The following is a 14,139-nucleotide window of genomic DNA, read 5'->3' as shown; positions in this document are numbered from 1 at the left end:
TGGAACCGATCAACCGCGATAAACGAGGGATAAATGCATTATGAGTGGTCAGCGTCCGCTACCGTTATTTACCTCTGCGTGCGCTTTAAAATGTTAAGTTAAAAGGTTAAGTCATGCCTTGTTCACAGTCAACTCATTAGCCCTCCTAAAGGAAAAGTGCACTTTTTTTGGAATTTTGCCCATCATCCACAATCCTCATGTGAGACATGAGCTCACATGTCTTTCTTTTTTCTGTGCATTCTAAAGATAAAACAGCTAAGAATGCACGTAATGGGACTCAACTAGAAAGGAAGTTCTGCTAATGCTTAAAAATGTATTACGAGCTGTCTTGCAGGCAACATTAGCGGGCTTTCACGGCGGAATAGATGTCCCATTACTTTTGACCTGTTTTCATCTTTTAGAATGCACACAAAAGAGAGAGACGTGTGCGTTCGTGTCTCACATAAGAAATTGTAGACAATGAGCAAAATTGTCTTTACTCCTTACCTGTATTACATTGTTTCTGTTGCCGCCGTGTTGTGCCGTATACTTGCTCGTAAGCGACCATGTGGTCAAAGAAAACTACGATTTTCCTTTCCACTTTCTCATGCACCTTTTTGTCATTGCTGGAAAGTTAAAAAAAAAAAAAAAAAAGTGCCCTGAAGTTGTCACATTTAGGAAATAAATAGCCTCTCTCTAATTATCGATTGCTTCCAATTAACACCCCGTCCCTTTTTGCTGTTTGTGCTTCACACAAAAACAATTAGAGCATTTACGGCAATGACCAAAAGGCCATCCATGTTTAAAAGCGCAAATAAACATGTTTTTATTGCCTGTTTAGCCACAAAACACACAATCCCATCCTAAATAACCAGTCTGTTTATTCAGCAACGATACGCTCATTTAAACTTTCCTACCGCAGCACTTCGACTTCCCGCTCCCCAGCCCGCTGAAGGTGTTTGAGATGCTGGTAGTCCCAGAGCAGGAGTACCCGCTGCTGTGTGTGGCCATCAGCCAGGGCGCGGAGCCCGGCCAAGTGGTCCGCTTCGAGACCATAAACCTCAACTCCTGCTCCTCCTGGTTCACCGAGATGGGAACGAGTAAGCCAGCGTACAGGCGAGGTGGCGGGATGCGTGCGGTATGTTGTGTCTTTGAGGGTTTTTTCACTCAACTGTGCTCGCAGGTCATCAGCAGGTAGATGCCATCCATGTCACGCAGCTGGAGAGAGACACCGTCTTGGTGTGCCTGGACCGTAAGTCTCAATCCCAAAAAATATGTCATTGTGACAAGAAGTCATGTCGGACAAACACAATTTGCTTTTTTCCCCCGCCAGAAAACTTGAAGATCGTAAACCTTCAGGGTAAATTGAAGTCCAACAAGAAGCTGGCGTCCGAGCTCAGCTTTGACTTCTGCATCGGATCTGTTGGTATGAGTCCACCTTGGGATGCACTTTGTCAAGCCCATGCCGATAACTTTTCACAGACAAATACCAATACAATAACCTATTTATGACCATCCATCCAGTTTTTATGCTGCTTATCGTCATTATGGTCGGGGTTATGCTGGAGCCTATTCCAGCTGACTTCGGGCGGGGTACACCCTGGACTGGTGGCCAGCCATCGCAGGGCACATACTGTATAGACAAACAACCATTCACACTCACATTCATACCTATGGACAATTTAGAGTCTCAGATTAACCTAACAATTAACCTAATGCATGTTTTTGAAATGTGGGAGGAAACCGGAGTACCCGGAGAAAACCCACACACACACACACGGGGACAACATGCAAACTCCACACAGAGATGCCCCAGCGGAGATCCGAACCCAGATATTCCTGATCTCCTGACTGTGTGGCCATCATGCTAACAACTATTTTTTGATAAATTTTTTTTAAAATTTTGATTTAATTTTAAAGGATAACCAAACTTTTTAGTGGGAATTTTGCCCCTCATCCACGATCCCGATTTCACGCAGCAACTTAGAAAGGAATGCTACACCTAGCGTCAAAAACAAAACAGCAGCCGTGGTGGCACCTCTGATATGTAGCATTACCTTTCACTAGTGGCCTGAGGCATTGTGAGCTAGTGTGTGGTGAAGCTAGTCGTGGTGTGGCGAGGTGTCACTACGCCAGTAAAATAGTTCTTCAGTTCGTTGTTAACTATAATAATAACTGTCATGAACAGCGTGAGACAGGGTTTGGATCCCAAGATGCAGAGAACGAGACACAAAAGTACAAAGAGAGGTTTTTATTTAAAAAAAAAAATTACTCCACAGGAGGAAAAAGGCATACAAAAAGATATCCTGGAAAACCATACAAAGCCAAAAAGCTAACTCGAGCAAAACTAGCAGGCGATAGAAAAAACATTAAGAGCTAAAGGCGCTGCCGAGAACCAGGCAGGAAGCATTGACTAGAGACAAATAACTAAAGGTGACCCCTGAACGCTAAGCAGGGAACCGTGTACTTACCACTGAGAGACCAGGAAGCAGGGAACAACGAGATAAGCTCGACTGGAGTCGGTGAGCAGGTAAGCAAGGGTGCAATCTGGCAAGGAGGTGAGGCGTGCCAGGGTTAAGTAGTCCAGGCCGTGATAGGAAACAGGTGTGTCACTCCCGGCTCTGCCTCCGCAGCGAGGAGACAGGCGGCAGTGCAGAGCATGACAAATACAATGTCACTGGAGCTTGGTTACTGTGCAAGTGACGTTATGTAAATGGCGCATTGGTGGCGCTTTTTTTGAGGTTTTCTTCAGAAGGTTTCATAGGCGGAGTAGGTACATCCCATTACGTGCATTCTTAGCTGACTCTTTTGATCTGTTTTTATATCTTTAGAACACACAGAAAAGAAAAAGAGGTGTGTTCATGTCTCACATAAGGGTTGTGGATGATGGGCAAAATTCCCCAAAAAAGTGCACTTTTCCTTTAATGTGTGCACACCTGGAAGTAAGAGACTCCAAGGTGGGTTAGACAAACTGTACCTGTAGATCTGTCCGAACCAAATATGATATGAGTACTATTACACAAGTATAAAAAAATGGAAACACCCCCCCCAAAACTCGTGCACCCCCAAATTCCACCTTTACTTTCACTCTGTTGGTCCCTATTAAGATGGCTAACAAACGTCCTGTTTGTGTCCAACAGTGTGCCTGCAGGACAGCGTGCTGGCCTTCTGGAAGCACGGCATGCAGGGGAAGAGCTTCAAGTCCAACGAGGTAAAAAAATAAAACAGACTAACACCGCGGATGCAACAGTACGCGCTACAATACCGGACCGTTCGGTTCGCCAGTGCACCCATTTCCTTGCTCACACTGCACTTGCGGTGTAAGGAAATGTACTCAGAGTAAAATATTCAGCACCCTGCTGCTCTTGCACCTTCCAAAAATGAAAGGCCATAAACCCAGGGTGTCCGAAGTGTGGCCAAGTGGCCCTTTTTGACCTGCAGCATGTTTTTTTATTGGCCTTGTTCTAAACATAAAACCTATTAATGAGATATATTATTAGATACCATCCAAGTTTGCTTTGTCACCTATAACACAAAAGCCGGCATAGCTGAGACTATAACAGTCATCCCTTGCCACTGGTTGGTTTGAATTTTGCAGCTTCACTCTTACCAGGTTTTTTTCCAAAATATATTAATCAATGAATCATACTGTTTGTGGTTGAATACTGACTATTATTAGGTTTTAAAAAAAATGGCTTATTTAGGCAAACTTCATGAATTTTTTTTTTGCATACATTTAGTACATTGACAAGATGCTGTGATATGCAGTATTCTACACCATGTTCTGTCTTTATGTCTGCTATAGTAGATTGGGTAGTAGTTTGGTTTGGTTTCATTTGATTTGAACATGCATGAAGGTTATGATGGAATACATCTCATGAATCATTTCACACTTCCACATGTCCAAAAGGAGTAGCAAGAAGCAAAGCTTATTTATTGAATTTGCTCATCTTGGTTCATCGTTTGACTTCCATCATTTAATTCCACATACTGAAATGCTGTCGGTTTTCAGCGTTGTTCTGGCATATAAGTGTTTTAAGTTTAATTTTCCTCCAAGATCATATTTCTCCTCTTCTATAGAGAAAACGTTTTTGGGTAAGAAGTTATTGTTAGCTCCATGCATTATGTTATCAGTTTAAAAATGTACTAAATCAGCAAATTTTAATAGGAGGTGGTAAACAGGGTTTCTATGTCTTATTTTCTCTTATGTCTACAAAATTTGGTAATAGGAGTGTAAAGGTGACTGACAAAAGGGTGTTATTTCATGTCTAGAGGGCTTTAATCATTTGAAACAGTGTATTTGGAAGATCGTACACAGGTTTTCTATGTCTTATTTTCTCTTGTCTACTATATTGGGTAATAAGAGTGTAAAGGTGACGATAGGGTTGTTATTTCATATCTAAAGAGCTCTAATGTTCAAAAGTGTATTTAGAAGGTCGTAAACAGGTTTTGTATGTGTTATTTCTCTGTCTGCTATTTGGGGCAACAGGAGTGTAAAGGTGACTGTAGGGGTGTTATTTCATGTCTCGAAAGCTCTAATAATGTTCAAAAGTATATTTCAAAGGTCATAAACAGCTCCAACTACGAAAACATTTAATGAAATCGTACTTGGTGGAAATTGGCACATCACGGTCAGGTCTGAATCCAATTAACCGTGACAAACGAGGGATTAGTATGCTACCCTACGTTGGATTGCTTTTAGCATCTTTAATGTACACATTGGCCCCACATCCTTCACTTTAGCTGCATGCTGTATTCATATTTTTTACTTTTTAAGAATTGCATTCATTATTTTTTATGATTTTTTTTAATTTTATGCTTCATTTTAAAAATCATTGAACACAAAAGCTAAGCAGTTTTGTGTTGTGCATTTTGTTCCTTTACTGCAGAGGTGTCCACACGTTTTCCCAGTGAGGTCCAGATGGTGAAAACTGAAAAAATGCAACTTTGCCACTTTTAGATTTTGTAAAGCAACACATACAGACCCTTTCCAAAAAATTAGAATGTCATGGATAAGTTGTTTAATTTCCATAATTCCATTCAAAAAGTTAAACTTTCATAGATGATAGATTCAGGGCCCAAAATTTAAACAATACTGAATACTGTGAAGAAATCACCATTTACTTCTCAGTTTTTGCAGGAAAAAAAAGAAAGAAATTAGGATCACATCAAATCAATCAAAATATGGTACTTTCAAAACGATATGTCAATCTTCAATACTTGGTTGGGAATCCCTTTGCCTTAATCACTGCCTCGATGCCACGTGGCATTGAAGCAATCAGCCTGTGGCATTGCCTGGGAGTTATGGAAGCCCAGATTTCCTTGATGCTTGCTGTCAGCTCTTGTTTGTTGTTGGGTCTGGTGCCCCTCATGTTCCTCTTGAGAATACCCCATAGATTCTCAATGGGGTTTAGGTCCGGTGACTTGGCTGGCCAGTCAAGCACTGTGATGGCATGGGCATCAAACCAGGTTTTGGTGCTTCTGGCGGTATGGGCAGGGGCCAGGTCCTGCTGGAAGATGAAATCTGCATCTCCATACAGATCCTCAGCAAAAGGAATCATGAAGTCCTCTAAAACATTCTGGTAGACTGTTGCGGTGACCTTGGATTTAAGAAAGCAGAGTTTACCAACACCTGCACCGGACATTGCACCCCAAATCATGACGGACTGTGGATATTTCACACTGGACCTCAGGCAGCTTGGGTTCTGTTCCTCACCCGTCTTCCTCCAAACCCTTGGACCTTGATTCCCAAATGAAAGGCACACTTTACTTTCATAGGAAAAGAGGACCTTGGACCACTGGCCAACAGTCCAGTCCTTCTTCTCCTTGGCCCAGTGGAGACGCTTCCTATGTTGGCTCAGGTTCACAAGTGGCTTGACCCGAGGAACCCGACAGTTGTAGCCCATCTCCCGGATGCGTCTGAATGTGGTGGTTTTTGAAGCTGTGACTCCCGCCTCATTCCACTCTTTCTGGATCTCTGCCAGATTCTTGAATCTTCCCTGTTTGATAATCCGCTGAAGCCCACGGTCATCTCTTTTGCTGGTGCATCCTCTCCTGCCACATTTTGCCCTTCCTCTAGACTTTCCATTGATATGCTTGGACACAGCACTCTGTGAACAACCAGCCTCCTTAGCTATGAACTTTTGTGGCTTACCCATCCTATGGAGGGTATCAATGATGGTCTTCTGGCCAGTTGTCATGTCTGCAGTCTTCCCCATATTGAACCCAACTGAGACAATTGAACCAAACTGAAGCAATTTAATGACACCTGGGGAAGCCTGTGCAGGTGATTTGAGTTTAGTAGATGATTAGTGTGTGACACTCAGTTTAAAACGTTCATGCCCTGCAAAATTTGGGCTGATTTCTTCACAGTATTCTAATTTTTTGAATTCCTGTTTTTGTGGGTTTAATGAGCTGGAAGCCCAAATTATGTAAAAATAAACAAATAAATACTTGAAATCATTTAAATTGTGGGCCCTGAATCTATCATCTATGAAAGTTTAACTTTTTGAATGGAATTATGGAAATTAAACAACTTTTCCATGACATTCAAATTTTTTGGAAAGGGTCTGTAGGTTATATATGGTATATTTCATATTTCAACAAAAAACTGCATCTCCGCTCTATGATACAGGTGAACAAGCCTACTGTATTATTAGTATCAACGTTGCTCTTTCTTCCCCATTTTTGCTTCTATTTTTGCATATATTTAAACTTTCTTTGTAAATAATCTTCACAAATGTTTTTTTTTCCCCAATATATTACAACTTTATTTTGTTTTGTTTATAATTTTACGACTTGTGTTTTATTTCTTTAATATTTCAACTCTGAAAATGACATTTTAGCCCATAATGTTACATTCTCGTAAATGTTTTCCTCTTTTTTTTGTTTGAATACAACTTTTTTTCTAAATATTTGTATCTTATTCTCTTTAAGTTACAGCTGTTTTTTCCATTCCTGTCATTTTTTTTTCTTTCAACTATTCAACTTTTTTCCAACTTTCTTCTTGTAAATGTACATTTTCTTCCCGTAATTACGACTTTATTCCCATGTTATTTACACTTTATTCTCAATAATAATAATTATGAATCATTTGTAATAACCTAATTTTTCAAATAGTACAACTGTATTTGTTGTTTTGCCTCATAATACATTCTCATAATATAGTGACTTTTTTCTTTAATATTTCAACTCAATGCTACTAAAATTACGTAATTTTTTCTTCATAATATTACGTTATTGTCGTAAAATTGCAACTTTTTCTCATTAAATTACAACTTTTAGTTATACTTTATATGAACTTCACCCTTTGCTCTTCTTTTCCACCAAAATATTTCAACTGTCTTCTTAAATAATCTTCGTAAATGTTCTTTTCATAATGGTATGATTTTATTCACATAATATTTAGACTTCTTTCCCATCATATTAGAACTTTTCACCGATTTCGCAGATTTTGTGTTTGCGGCATCGACATGCATGCGTTCAAGCTGCGGCTGAGATGAATGACTATGCGGAGGTAATGAACTTGTCTGTGTGAACCCGATCACTGCTTGGACGCGCTCACACAATAAGAGTTGGAGATCACAGGGAGGTGAAGCATGCTGTTTTGATGAAAAGCGATACAGCTGTCGGGAGCCGCCCTCTGCCTCGCACATGCTCCACTTGTGAAGTCCCGCTTGGCAGCTCTTTTTTTTTGGGGGAAATTTCAGCCTCCATGCAAAATTGATGCTCCATCATAAATGCAAGCGGGAGCGGCGTTTTAATAATTCAGCCTTGGTCTCCGTGTGATTCCTCGCAAAAAGCCGAGGCGTTCACGGGCGAGCGGCTCGTCGATGGTTTGTTCCGCTGTCTGCCTCCGTCAACACCCGAGACACGGATCAGATCTCCCCCATCTGAAGCCAAGCACTAACACCTTAGCAGGTGTCCTCTGCTGACGCATCTCATAGCGGTCATGTCAGCACGTCTTATACACGCAGCGTGTCAGGCTACACACACACACACACACACCCACACACATGTAAAGGCCATGGACAGGAATCTTCCACAAGCCCCCGACGGCCAGTAATACTTGGACTTGCTGTCATGGGTCTCTTTTTTCAAGTCACAGTTTTATATTTTGTCATTGGCTGTGCGATAGGCGGTGAATAAAATAATATATTTATGTGCATGTTTTCATCCCTCCTGTATTGCGGTTATTTGGTTCCGTACCCAACATTGATAGTGAATGTCCTCAAAGTCCATCCATCCGTCCATTTTCTTACGCTTATCCGGGTCACGGGGCAGCAGTCTCAGTAGGGAAGTCCAGACTGGTCTCTGGCCACCTCTTCCAGTTCCACAAGGAGGACTCCAAGGCGTTCCCAGGCCAGCTGTGAGACATCAGTCTGCCTACGTCTGCCCCGGGGCCACCTTCCAACTGGGCGTGGCCAAAACATTTAATGAGGGAAGCACTCGCAGCAGCTCTACTCTGACCTCAAGGATACCTGAACTCCTCACCTTACCTCTTCGGGTGAGTCCAGCCATCCTATGGATAAGGGAAACCCATTTCGGCCACTTGTATCCGCGATCTCGTTCTTTCGGTCACGACCCAAAGCTCATGACCATAGGTGAGGGTGGGAACATAGCTCCACCAGTAAATTGACAGCTTTGCTTTCTGGCTCAGTTCTTTCTTCACCAAGATGGTCCAGTACAGAGACCGCGCTACTGCAGACACTGCACCGATCCGCCTATCCATCTCACGCGCTGGCCTTCCCTCACTCATGAACAAGACCCTGAGATACTTCAACTCCTCCACCTTGGGCAGGACCTCTTTCCCATCCCGGAGGGTGCAATCCGCCTTTTACTGACTGAGAACCATGGCCTCGGATATGGAGGTACTGAGGCTCATCCCAGAAGCTTCACACTCTGCTGCAAACTGCCCCAGTAAACACTGAAGGTCACAGCCATCAGGACCACATCGTCTGAGAATAGCAGAGACAAGATCCTGAGGCCCCCTAACTGGACTCCCTCAACGTCTTGGCTGAACCTAGAAATTCTGTCCATAAAAGTTATGAACAGAATCGGTGACAAAGGGCAACGTTCCCCGGGAACAGGTTGGACTTACTGCTGAAAATGCGAACCAGACTCCTGCTCCAAGGACCAAATGGCACGTAGTGGCGAGCCACCAATTCTGTACTCCCGGAGCACCCCCCACAGGACACAGTCCGAATGACTTAATCTCTCACACAAGCTCAGGATCATTCCCCACCAGAGAAGTGAATTTCCACGCCCCAAGAACCAGATTTGGCCGCCGAAGACCAGATCGCTCAGGTGCCCGCCGTCGACTGCCATCCAATCCGCAATTCACTGGACTGTTGCCCCCACAGGTCGGGGTGCTATGGGGTTTGGGAGGGTGCTCCGCAAAGTAGGATTCCTTATTTATAAATGGAGTCTTTTCATAGTCCCTATAGTCGGCTTTACACTCCTATTGTCCAGTATAATAGACATAATATGGCACAATAAGACATAAATACGACTCGTGCTGGTGTGGGTCGCTGTGTGTATTTGTTTTTTACTTCAATTAGCCATTTTTATGTTTGAAAATGCTTAATTTAGGCAAATAAAGTGTAAATTGGCTTCAGTATGCATTTTTTTTTTTTTTACTAAGAATAGGCCATATTCAACCACAAAACACCATCATTTATTAATATATTTTTTGCAAAACAACAAAATTCAACTTACGAAGTGGCAAGGGATTACTGTGTCCAGTTTTTCATTTTTACCCGACAAAAGTTTGTTGTTTTTAAAAAATTTTATCCATCCATTTTCTATACCGCTTCTCCTCTTTAGGGTCGCGGGGGCATGCTGGAGCCTATCCCAGCTGACTTCGGGCGACAGGCGGGGTACACCCTGGACTGGTGGCCAGCCAATGGCAGGGCACATATAGACAAACAACCATTCACACTCACATTCATACCTATGGACAATTTAGAGTCACCAATTAACCTAACATGCATGTTTTTGGAATGTGGGAGGAAGCCGGAGTACCCGGAGAAAACCCACACACACACGGGGAGAACATGCAAACTCCACACAGAAATGCCCAAGGGAGAATCCAACCCAGGTCTTCCCATCTCCAGGCTGTTACTGTGTTTTAATTAAAAGAAAAAGCTCACAAAGATACGAAATACCATAAATGCTCCAGTTACCCGCTGTGTCTCTTATAGTCACCGGTGTCTCCTAATGAGCACCTGGTCAAAAACATTGGCATTACCAGTTGTGGCTGTAGGCAACCTACTGACAAGTGTTTCCCCACACATTATTTGTGGCAGCCCGCCACTAATACATTTGGAATGCCACAAATGCGCAGTTTTTGTCTTCTTCCAGAAGATGGCAGTAGCTGCTTGTTCAGTATCATGAGCGGTTCGCATCCAGCAGCGTTATCTAACTCTGCATGTGCTTTAAAATTGGGCAGCTCAGCTGGTGGTGTGAGTAATGCGTGTTACTCTTGTGCTGCTGTTGACAATCTTTCACTCCTCAGCACTGCAGTGTGTGCTTCAATGCTATTACAACATTGGTTCTGTTGCTACAGTATACTTGATGAGACAGAGCTATGGAAAGGTTAAAAACCGTATGACATGGGGACATGACATCCAGTGGTGCTTGCACTGCACTGCATGTGTTTATTTCTTTCAGTTCTAATCATGGTGACTTTGTTTACTTCCAAAATAAAAGCTTGTTTTGTCATTGGCAGGTGACGCAGGAGATCTGTGATCCAAGCAGAGTCTTTCGCCTCCTCGGATCGGACAGGTCGGTACCGGCTTCCATCTTTTTAAATGAATGAAATATGATTAATATTTAATTTGTTTGCATAGTAGTTTATTATTTAATGAATTAAATAATTCCGCCTTAAAATGTGACCATGATGACGACTTCTTCATATTTATAACTTTATTTCCATAGTATTTTTACATTATTTCTGTAACATTATAACTATTTCTGGATCCTAATTTTTAAATGGACCAATTTAAAACTTAGTTTTTTCTCTCTCAACTTTTTTTCTTGTTAGTTTGTTTTTTTCTTGTTTTCCTGGTAATTATGACTTTATTACATGACTTTATTAAATGTCGATAATATCGATTAGTGACAATAATTTGTAGCACAGTTATTGAACAGCAACATTTGTTGACAGGCCAAGTATTTTGTTTTGTCATATTACTTAAAAAAAAAAAAAAGTATATTTCAGCACTTTGCTACTAAAATAACATTATTCTTGTAAAATTCTTCTTTTTAAATTTCTGCTGTTTTTTGAGCTTTCCTCTTCAAAATTTTCTTCTTGTTAGTATGACTTTATTTCCATAACATTATCTTAGTAACATAACTTCTTACGGAACCAAATTTTCCCAAAATTACAACCTTATTTGTTGTTTCTCTTTCAATTAAATTTCTTGTTAAAATGCAACTTTTTGCTCTGAATATTTTTACTTTACACTCCTAAAATTACAACTTTTTTCTGCTCTTTTTATTTTTGTTCAATTTTTACAACTATGTCAACTTTCTTCTTGGAAATGTTCTCCCCGTAATTATGACTTTATTGCCATAATATTTCCCCAAGTATCGATCTCATCTATTGTGACTTTATTCTTGTAACATAACATGCAAGGTGGTCACACTTTACAATAAGATACCAACAAGTACAGTAGTTACTGAGGAACTAATGCAGAACTGAGGAAGTAATGACTAAAGTACTTTAATTTACACTAGTTACTGAGGAACTAATGAGTAAAGTAGGTACTACTGTAAGTAATGAAGGCACATTTAGACTAGTTACTGAGGAACTAATGAGTAATGACTAGTGTTGAGGGTTCGGTAGGTTCGCTCCTCATTGACTACTGTAATTTTGTGTACCTTATTGTAAAGTGTTACCTGCGCGTTCTGACGTCTCCTCCTCCCCTGCAGGGTGGTGGTACTGGAGAGCCGACCCACGGACAACCTCACGGCGCTGAGCAACCTCTACATCTTAGCCGGTCACGAGAACAGTTACTGACGTACAACGTGGGCAAGAAGTCCAGATTTGAACATTTTCAATCGGAGGAACTTCCTGTCCCGGCCTTGAGCGAGGGTCTCTGCGTGTTACGGATGAGCCGGCCCGCTGGTCGGCGACAGACTCTCTGTCGGAGGGGCCTTCTTACTCCAGCAGACTCCCGAGGAGGAGGGGTCATCGGAGCAGAGTGCCCGTCTTCGAGGTATTCTTGACTCACGAGTACAGTGTCTGTGATAGCTTTCTGCAAACTTTGGGAGATTTCTGCCGACGCTTGAAGCAGAACACATCCACCCCCCCTCCCCTCCTCTGAGCCACGCGTGTTATTTAAGCAATATTTATGATGATGAACCTGGTCTTTCTTCAGTATTCGGGTATGTTTGCTCGCCCGATGTGGCTCAACTAGCTAGCAAGCAGCTTTTGGGATCTTTGTAACATAGTCGCATTCATCCTTTTTACTCATTGAATATAATGTACAAATGTTTTTTTCTTTCTTTCTATCTTTTTACTCTCCTTTTATAGACATTTTATCTCATGATTTGCACCATGTAAGCACTTTTGTACATTGTTTTTGTTTTTTAATTTAAAATGACAAAATGAGGGACGATGCTCGCTTCAGTTGGCATCTTTTGCATTCCCTTTTGGCAAAATGTTTTAAGGTTTGAAATTAAAAAAAAGCTGTTGTTCACGAGACGGCTGATGTGTGGCTTTGATGAGTGTCGGCAGGGGAGCGGCGAGGCGGACGTGTGGGGAGTAGTTTCCATTAATTCCCCATTTAGGATGGCGCTTTAATTGGGCCCGCTGCGAAGGGCCTTCCTGAATATTCACGCGCCACAGCTCAACCTTAAGCAGGAAGTTGTTGCCGCAAAGGCGTCGAGGTAAGTCCCGCTTTGCTCCGCTTTTTTAAGACATGGATTCATTTACTTTCATTTTAACAAACACACACACACACACACACACACAAAAAACCATCCTCCCCCACCCCACCCCCCGAGGGGTAGTCAGCTGTTTCTATGGTGACCGACTCTGTGAAGGGGAAGATGTGTCAAATTGGCAACGACAGGAAGCTCACTCTCTGTCGCCTTCAGTTTAAAAGATGATTAGCGGCTGGACAATAGACGTAAGCTAAAATGATGCAAGTTCTGTTGGTGTTCAGCGCGGTCAGACATTGCTTCTGCTTTATTATTATTTTTTTTTTATTTGTACCCCCACGTGGAGAGATAAACTTGAATGTGCATTTAGCCAGTGTTTTATTTTGAAGGTGTGAGTGGATGTGGCAGGGTGGCCTTGTGAAAAGTGCGTGCGTGTGTGAGATGTGAGAACGGGAGGGCTGAGTCTTACATCGCATCGGCGCCTGACAGGAGGAGGAAGACTGTTGAGTTTCATCTCGGGAGACTTTTCTTCGTCAGGAATCCTCCTCAGGTAAACTGAACCTTCACAAGACATCACGTTTTCTTGTTTTAGTTTACTCTTTTGACGGCTCGTAAATCTCTCGAAACTTGTTTCCCAGCCTGCGCCTCCCAAGACACTTTGAGCTTGTTGTTTTCTTGTTTTGTCGCCGTGCACCCCCTCAGGGGAGGTCACTTACTCTGCTTGATGTCGTCTGGCTGATAGACAGCTCAAACGTTGATTGTTTTTGTTTAAAATGCACCAGCGAGGGCCACATAATGAAAAATGGAAGGGGGCAACTTTGTCACATTCATATTTTGTAAAGATATGCTGAGATAAATATATTTACAGTATAAATATATTTCAAGAAAAAAAAGTGCATCTCAGTTTTGTCTTTGCTCTGTTTTTTCCCTCATTTTTGCTTCAATAATCTTCATCAATTTTCTTGTCCTATTATGCCTAATGTTCCAAAAATTACATTTTATATTATTACTGGTACGTAGTGAAAAATTTTTTTATATATATATATTTCAACTCTTTGCTATTAAAGTGACATTATTTTTCTGATTATATTCTATTTACTATTATAGTAAAATTAGTTGGCTTTTTTTTTTTTTTAAATTTCTGCCAACTTTCTCAAACCAAATTTTCCAAAAATCACAACTGTGATTTGTTCGAACAAAATAGAACCGTATTCCTAGCTGCGGTATTCAGGCGAGCGGAGTCATAAAAAGCACTTTTTCTTTAATATTTCA

The 14,139-nt window shown here is 41.7% G+C and overlaps 2 protein-coding genes across 10 annotated transcripts in view; both read left to right on the top strand.

The window, feature by feature from the left end:
• map4k5 (mitogen-activated protein kinase kinase kinase kinase 5) overlaps window positions 1-12,688 on the top strand; it is a 72,986-nt gene extending 60,298 nt beyond the window's left edge. For all 9 annotated transcript variants that reach the window (XM_054796524.1, XM_054796522.1, XM_054796528.1 and 6 more), the window contains 6 exons: window positions 902-1,079; window positions 1,163-1,231; window positions 1,313-1,405; window positions 3,120-3,190; window positions 10,709-10,764; window positions 11,914-12,688. In XM_054796524.1, the coding sequence (XP_054652499.1) occupies window positions 902-1,079; window positions 1,163-1,231; window positions 1,313-1,405; window positions 3,120-3,190; window positions 10,709-10,764; window positions 11,914-12,001 (555 nt within the window). In that variant the 3' untranslated portion in view covers window positions 12,002-12,688. The remainder of the gene's footprint in view (window positions 1-901; window positions 1,080-1,162; window positions 1,232-1,312; window positions 1,406-3,119; window positions 3,191-10,708; window positions 10,765-11,913) is intronic.
• Window positions 12,689-12,850: 162 nt separating this feature from the next.
• The window catches only part of cdkl1 (cyclin-dependent kinase-like 1 (CDC2-related kinase)), a 28,599-nt gene continuing 27,310 nt past the window's right edge, over window positions 12,851-14,139 (top strand). The window contains exon 1 of the mRNA XM_054796539.1: window positions 12,851-13,417. The gene's annotated coding sequence lies outside the window, so the exon portion shown is untranslated. The remainder of the gene's footprint in view (window positions 13,418-14,139) is intronic.

Source organism: Dunckerocampus dactyliophorus, chromosome 13 (genome assembly GCF_027744805.1).
Source record: "Dunckerocampus dactyliophorus isolate RoL2022-P2 chromosome 13, RoL_Ddac_1.1, whole genome shotgun sequence".
Taxonomy (NCBI): domain Eukaryota; kingdom Metazoa; phylum Chordata; class Actinopteri; order Syngnathiformes; family Syngnathidae; genus Dunckerocampus; species Dunckerocampus dactyliophorus.
This window is presented reverse-complemented; position numbering and strand designations above follow the sequence as displayed.